Source organism: Portunus trituberculatus, chromosome 20 (assembly GCF_017591435.1).
Source record: "Portunus trituberculatus isolate SZX2019 chromosome 20, ASM1759143v1, whole genome shotgun sequence".
Taxonomy (NCBI): Eukaryota; Metazoa; Arthropoda; class Malacostraca; order Decapoda; family Portunidae; genus Portunus; species Portunus trituberculatus.
This window is the reverse complement of record NC_059274.1, coordinates 10,897,379-10,904,878: the sequence shown is the minus strand read 5'-3', so window position 1 is coordinate 10,904,878 and position 7,500 is coordinate 10,897,379. Positions and strand designations below refer to the sequence as shown.

The 7,500-nt window shown below is 36.6% G+C and overlaps 1 protein-coding gene across 1 annotated transcript in view; it reads right to left on the bottom strand.

Annotated features, from left to right (window-relative positions):
* Positions 1–1,478, bottom strand: part of LOC123506630 (mesocentin-like) — a 6,125-nt gene extending 4,647 nt beyond the window's left edge. The window contains exons 1-3 of the mRNA XM_045258879.1: positions 1,333–1,478; positions 249–1,058; positions 19–32 (exon numbers count right to left, since the gene is read on the bottom strand). Coding sequence (XP_045114814.1) covers positions 19–32; positions 249–1,058; positions 1,333–1,344 — 836 coding nt within the window. The 5' untranslated portion in view covers positions 1,345–1,478. The remainder of the gene's footprint in view (positions 1–18; positions 33–248; positions 1,059–1,332) is intronic.
* Positions 1,479–7,500: the final 6,022 nt, after the last annotated feature.

The following is a 7,500-nucleotide window of genomic DNA, read 5'->3' as shown; positions in this document are numbered from 1 at the left end:
TTGGCGTCTTTCACTTACCTTGTCATGCCTTCCTTGTACAAAGATCGGCACAGTCAGCCCATGTGCATGAAGATTAAGTGAGGAGAGATAATAAGTAAATAGCCGTTTCAGTTATCTTTATTCGTATCTTTAAAAGATCTTTTATCTGTACATCGTGATGAATACATAGAGTCTGTCAGAAATGCAGAAATGTTGGCCACATGAAAAATATAGACTAGAGTCCTGGTGCATATGCGGTAATCTTCCTAAGAAAACTGAACGTTCTGTCCGTTGGAGAAGACGATGCCAGATGGGCCAGTGACAACGGCCTCAGCGTGGGCAGGGAACTGGATAGGGGTGCCGTCAGCGGTGATCATGCCAGAGGGACCAACGAGACTACGCTTGGGACGCTTCTGCACCAGAGTACCATCGCTGAACACCATTCCAGAGGGACCATCCAGCAAGATAGTGGTGAAGGGAGTCTTGAATTGCACTGGAGTGCCGTCTTCAAGGATCATGCCAGAGGGACCAACGAGACTACGCTTGGGACGCTTCTGCACAAGGGTACCATCGCTGAACACCATTCCAGAGGGACCATCCAGCAAAATAGTGGTGAAGGGAGTCTTGAATTGCACTGGAGTGCCGTCTTCAAGGATCATGCCAGAGGGACCAACCAGAGATCGCTTGGTGCGAGGAAGCCCTTGGTCGTTGAACTGGATGTTTTTGCCGCTCTTGGTCACAATGCCGGAGGGACCAACCAGCACGTTGTCGTCAACCATCTCTTGAGTGAACTGAACATTTCCGGCAGGACTCACGATTCCTGAGGGACCAACGACGCTGCGGGTCAGGACAAGCTGAGACACGGGCTGAGGTGCTGGTGGAGAGGCAGCGTGGAGGGCAGCCTGGCCTCCAGTCAGCTGGAGGTTATTACCATCCTTTGTCACGATGCCAGAAGGTCCAACAAGTACGATGCCGTAGGCAAAGTCGCGTGTAAACTGGACGTTGTTTCCATCAGGACTAACGATCCCTGAATACCCAACCTGTGCGCTCGCGCTTGTGGCGAGGAGACAGATAGCTGCCTGGTAAGAGGAAAAGACAACTTAGTTATTCAAAAATGACAACTGTATATGTTTCTTACTTTTACCATTACCAAGAATATACTTTTTTTCTTTTAAGGAAAGATTGTGTTCCATCCGACTATGAAGAGTTGTGTTGTCTCTGAGTTTAGGTCTGACGTACAGTGAAAGTGTTACTGACGCAAGTGCTTTCTCTTCACAGTTTGCACATGCTTTACTAAAGCTACCGAATAGTAACTCTTATAATTTCATGAAGAATTATGAGATAAAACCTTACCAGAAACTTCATGGTTCCTCTGCGTCAGGTGGTCCAGAACTCCAGCTGAGGCTTCTGAAACCTAGATCGTTGTGCCTGGGTGGGTCTTCAAGACTCTATATATATGCACCAGCGAGGTGAGGGATCACGTGCTCATCTGCCTCCCGATTGGCCTTGCAATGCAATTTTTTTTTTTTTTCTTATTGGGCGAGGCAAGTTTGTGATGATTGCATGATCGTCTTTATTCTTACCACCTTTCAAGCCATATATTTTTTTGCAATTCAAACTGCATGAAAAAACAGGACAGCAACAGCAACAGCAGTACCACCAACAATCACCACCAGCACACCCACCATCAATAACAACAACAGCAATATATGCACTAACTTCAAGAACAACAATAGGAAAAAATAGAAACACAACCACCTCCACAACCACCACTACAAACGCGACCACCACCACTTCCACCACCACCATCACTACCACCACCACCGCCACTCCGTCCACCACTATCACCACCAACACCAACACTAATGCCACCAATACCACCACCTCCACCACCACTACCACCATCAGCAATACCTCCACCAACACCAGCAACAACAACAATAATAGCAAAGACAACAGCATCAACAATAACAACAGCAACATTAACAAAAAACAACAACAATAAAAACAATAACAAAAACAGTTCCATAAAGAAAATCAGTAGCATAAACACACAACCTCCACGACAATCAACACCGCCACTATTATCTCTTCTGAAACCATTACAACCAGTAACAACAAGTTCAACAGCAACAACATCAGCAAAAATAACAAAAACAAACATAAAAAGAGTAGCAGTAGAATAACCAACCATTATTCTAAATACTTATATTATTGTTGTTTCCATTTGTCTACTTTTACTAATGTCTTTACTAAATTTTACTGCTACTACTAGTACTAGTAGTAGTAGTAGTAGTAGTAGTAGTAGTAGTAGTAGTAGTAGTAGTAGTAGTAGTAGTAGTAGTAGTGGTAGTGGTAGTGGTGGTGGTGGTGGTGGTGGTGGTACAATTATTACAACAGCAAAATAACCACATCACTCTGGCTCACTGCTGCTGCTATTGCTATTACTACTGCTACTACCACCACTGCTGCTGCTGCTGCTACTGCTGCTGCTGCTGCTGCTGCCACTGCTGCTGCTGCTGCTGCTGCTGCTGCTGCTGCTGCTGCACCACCACTGCCACTGCCACACACCACCACTGCTGCTGCTGCTGCTGCTGCTGCTGCTGCTGCTGCTGCTGCTACTACTACTACTGCTACTGCTGCTGCTACTGCTGCTACTACTACTACTGATGATAATAATAATAATAATAATAATAATAATAATAATAATGATAATGATAAAATAATAATAATTATAATCAATGATAATAATAATGATAATAATGATAATAATAATAATAATGATAATAATAATAATAATAATAATAGTAGTAGTAGAAGTAGTAATTATAATACGTAATAATAATAATGATAATGATAATAATAATAATAATAATAATAATAATAATAATAATAATAATAATAATAATAATAATAATAATAATAATAATAATAATATTAATAATAATAAAATAAAAATAATAATGCTAAAAAAGATAATAGTAATAATGATAATAATAATAACACAAAAGACAGAAGAAGGAAAAATCTGGTGTTGGCAGGTACGACATTGATTTGTTGAGAACGGAAGGAGAAGAGAAGGAAGAATTTAGATTAAAATGTAGAAATAGGTTTTTGGTGTTAGAAACTATGGAAGAGTAGGATAGAAGTGTAGATGAGCTGTGGGAGAATGTGAGCAAGGCTTTGCAAGAGACTGCGGAGTGTACTATTGGGAGGAAACGCAGATTGAGGAGAAAAAAAATGAATGTCGGAGGAGACATGGAATATGATCAAGAAGAGAGGAGAGGCTAAACTTATAAGTGAGATGCAATTTAGTAACGACCAAGAGCTACAGTTAGTAAGAGCTGAGTATTGGAGTTTGCACTCGGAAGTAAAAAGGTTAACAAAAAGGGATAAAAGAAGATATGTGGATGGAAAAATTGCGAAACTGAGATTTTGATGAATAACAATGATGGACAGAGTGAAAGAATAGTATATGAAGCGATTTTAGAACTGAGTAGCAATGGCAGTAAACGTAAGAAACGCCACTTAAGGATAGGCAAGGTAACTTATTGACTAAAGATAGCGATATTAGTAATAGATGGAAAGAACATTTTGAGACTGTATTTAACAGACTAATACCGCCAGAGGAAGATATACTACCAGCACAGGAAGACTTAATCATAGACATAAAGAGAGATGCGGTTAGAAGTGGAAAAGGTGATACGACAGAATAATAAGGGCCCAGGGGAGGATGGTTTATTTCCAAAAATTTTTAAATCAGCAGATGATAGATTAACAATGATCTTGACTAAATTATCTATGGTCTGACCATTTTATGAAGATCGTTTAGGCTTTGGCTTTCCGGGGATTTCCCAGCCTGCGGCGCTGCTAAACCTTGTGCTGGGCAAAATTATGGGATTAGAGCCTATGTGTCAATGAGAACCTTGCTTCCCACACTCTCTCTCTCTCTCTCTCTCTCTCTCTCTCTCTCTCTCTCTCTCTCTCTCTCTCTCTCTCTCTCTCTCTCTCTCTCTCTCTCTCTCTCTCTCTCTCTCTCTCTCTCTCTCTCTCTCTCTCTCTCAATATAGAATTTACATTTCATGCAAATGTATTTCTATCAGAGATCTATACTTGCTGATAAATTACTAAAATTTGAGAAAAAAATATGCCTGCCAGTCAGTCAAGCTGATCCCCCTCCTCTCTCTCTCTCTCTCTCTCTCTCTCTCTCTCTCTCTCTCTCTCTCTCTCTCTCTCTCTCTCTCTCTCTCTCTCTCTCTCTCTCTCTCTCTCTCTCTCTCTCTCTCTCTCTCTCTCTCTCTCTCTCTCTCTCTCTCTCTCTCTCTCTCTCTCTCTCTCTCTCTCTCTCTCTCTCTCTCTCTTCCATTCTGGCTGGCAGCGGGAGAGTAGGTGACCCATGAATTAACACGGTCACTTTGACCTGTGACCTCACTCGATCACCCATACGGATGTGACAACGCTCAGAGGAAACATCGTCAAGTATTGTTGTGTTTGCAAAAACAATGCAAAATATATTAGAAAATAAACAAAAATTACTCCACCTTGCCTTTTTAGAGCATCACAATGTGTATACACTACAACACCATTCAATGTACTTAATTCAGGTACTTAATTCAAGAATTAAGTACCTGACCTGAGGTGCATATTGGTACAAGTGTGACAACGCCGCAGGCTGGGAAATCACCGAAAAAGCCAACGCCTAAACGATCTTCATAAAATGGTCATACCATGATAAGATATGGGTGACAGGATCAGTACCATCTGTTTGGAAGAAGGGTGTCATTCTTAAAATTCCAAAGAGAGGAGGGAGGCCTCAATGAATGTGGTAACTGGAGGGGAATAACTTTGTCAACAATAGTCTGAAATTTTTGGTAAAATATTGTTAAATAGGTTGGAGGCTGTAGTGGAGCATATTTCAAGGGATGAACAGGCTGGTTTCAGAACGGGAGGTGGATGCAATGACCAGATATATATTATGCGACATCTAATGCAACAGGTAAACGAGATAAAAGTCTCTCTAAGTTTTTGCTTTGTTGATTTTGAAAAGGCTTTTGATAGTATTTCGAGGTCTATGGGGAAAATCATGAGGCATTATGGAATACCACTAGAGTTTGTGTGGATCATTATGAGCATCTATACAAATACATCTTGTAAAGTGATGGTTGATGGCTGAGTGAACCATTTGAAGTTAAGTCTGGTGTGATCCAAGGTGGGGGTCTTACCACCTTTACTATTTGTACTGGTCATTAACTATGTTATGAAAAGGGTTGCAGCAGAAACAGATGTTGGTATACTTTGGGAAGAAAACAGAAAACTTGTGGACTTGGATTATGCAGATGATATAGTTTTGATGTGCAATGGAAGAGGAGAGATGCAAAGAGTGTTGGACTGCTTAATGAGAGAAGGGCGAAAGATGGGACTTGCTATTAACTGCAGAAAAAAACTGAAATCATCATTATGAATATGGATAATGCGAAGGACTGCTTAATTGAAGGTGTGATTGTATAGCAAGTTGAAAGGTTTAAATACTTGGGTGCTTATTTAGTTAAAGATGGTTCTTTGAACTTAGAATTTGAAGAAAGGTTAAAATGGGCTAACCGGGCAATGGGAATGCTTAAAAGAGTTTGGAATAATACTATTTTTTCTGTGCAAACAAAAATCAGGATTTACAAGGTAAAGATAAGGAGTATTTTAATTTATGGACACGAGTCTTGGTACAGCACCATACTTACTGATAATAAACTCCTGGTATTTGAAAATAAGGCACTTAGAAAAATTTTGGGAGTTAAGTGGCGGGATAGAATATCAAATAATAGAATTAGAGAAATAACAAGGGTGCAACCTGTTGATAAATATGTAAGGCTCTCAGGATGGAAGTGGCTGGGACATATATATAAAAGACATGGACTGGTGCGTGGTACATCAGAATAGGTTGGCACCTGGAAGAACAGGTAGAAGAAGGCCAAGGGAGACATGGCTGAGGACAATGGAACGAGAAGTGGGTGATAAATGTTGGGGAGACTCTCAGGAAATAACTCAAGATAGAATGTGGTGGCGAGAGTTCATTGAGGCCCTATGCATCCCTGAGGGTGCCACAGGATATGATTGATTGACTGATTGATTGATAATAATAATAATAATAATAATAATAATAATAATAATAATAATAATAATAATAATAATAATAATAATAATAATAATAATAATAATAATAATAATAAAAATATTATTATTATTATTATTATTATTATTATTATTATTATTATTATTATTATTATTATTATTATTATTATTATTAGTAGTAGTAGTAGTAGTTATTATTGTTGTTGTTGTTGTTGTTGTTGTTGTTGTTGTTGTTGTTGTATTCTTATAATTATCAGTATCATTATTATTGTTATTATTATTATTATTATTATTATTATTACTATTATATGAGTATTGAGTGGTAGGAAAACACAAGTTGAGACAGGGTACTTTATTCTCTAACGTTTCGGTCACAAGACCATCTTCAGAGATCTCTCTGAAGAAGGTCTTGTGACCGAAACGTTTTCCTACCGCTCAATACTCAACATTTGTCTTCATCTCTATTACTGTTATTATTATTATTATTATTATTATTATTATTAATATTATTATTATTATTATTATTAGCATTATTGTTATTTTTGTTATTTCATATATATTATTATTATTATTATTATTATTATTATTATTATTATTATTATTATTATTATTATTATTATTATTGTTATTAATATTATCATCATTATTATTAATAATAATATTTTTATGTTATTAATAATAATGATGATGATAATTATAATAATAATAATGATAGTAATAATAATAATAATAATAATAATAATAATAATAATAATAATAATAATAATAATAATAATAATAATAATAATAATAATAATAATAGATATATAATAATAAAATAACAATAGTGATGATAATGATAATAATAATAATGATAATAATAATAATAATAATAATAATGATAATAATAATAGTAATAATAATAATGACAATAATGATAATAATAATAATAGTAATAATGATAATAATAATAATAATAATAATAATAATAATAATAATAATAATAATAATAAAGATAATAATGATAATGGTAAGAATCAACAACAACAACAACAACAACAACAACAACAACAACAACAACAACAACAACAACAACAACAACTACTACTACTACTACTACTACTACTACTACTACTACTACTACCACTGCTCTCTCAACCACCACTACCTTTAAAATTCCTTCCGCCTTGCTACAGTTAAGATTCTTCAGTTTTTCTTACTCACTGCCCAAGAGTTATATATTGAATAAGGGAAGATTTAACTGATCATTTTTTTTTTTTCATCACAGATTGTTTGTCTTATATAGAGTATATCTCTATTTTCAAAACCTTTTTATTCCTTCTCGCTCTCCGTTCTACTTTCTTTGGAACAGAGAAACACCGGAAGGTACATGTGTGTAATTCACCATGGTCGCCTCCT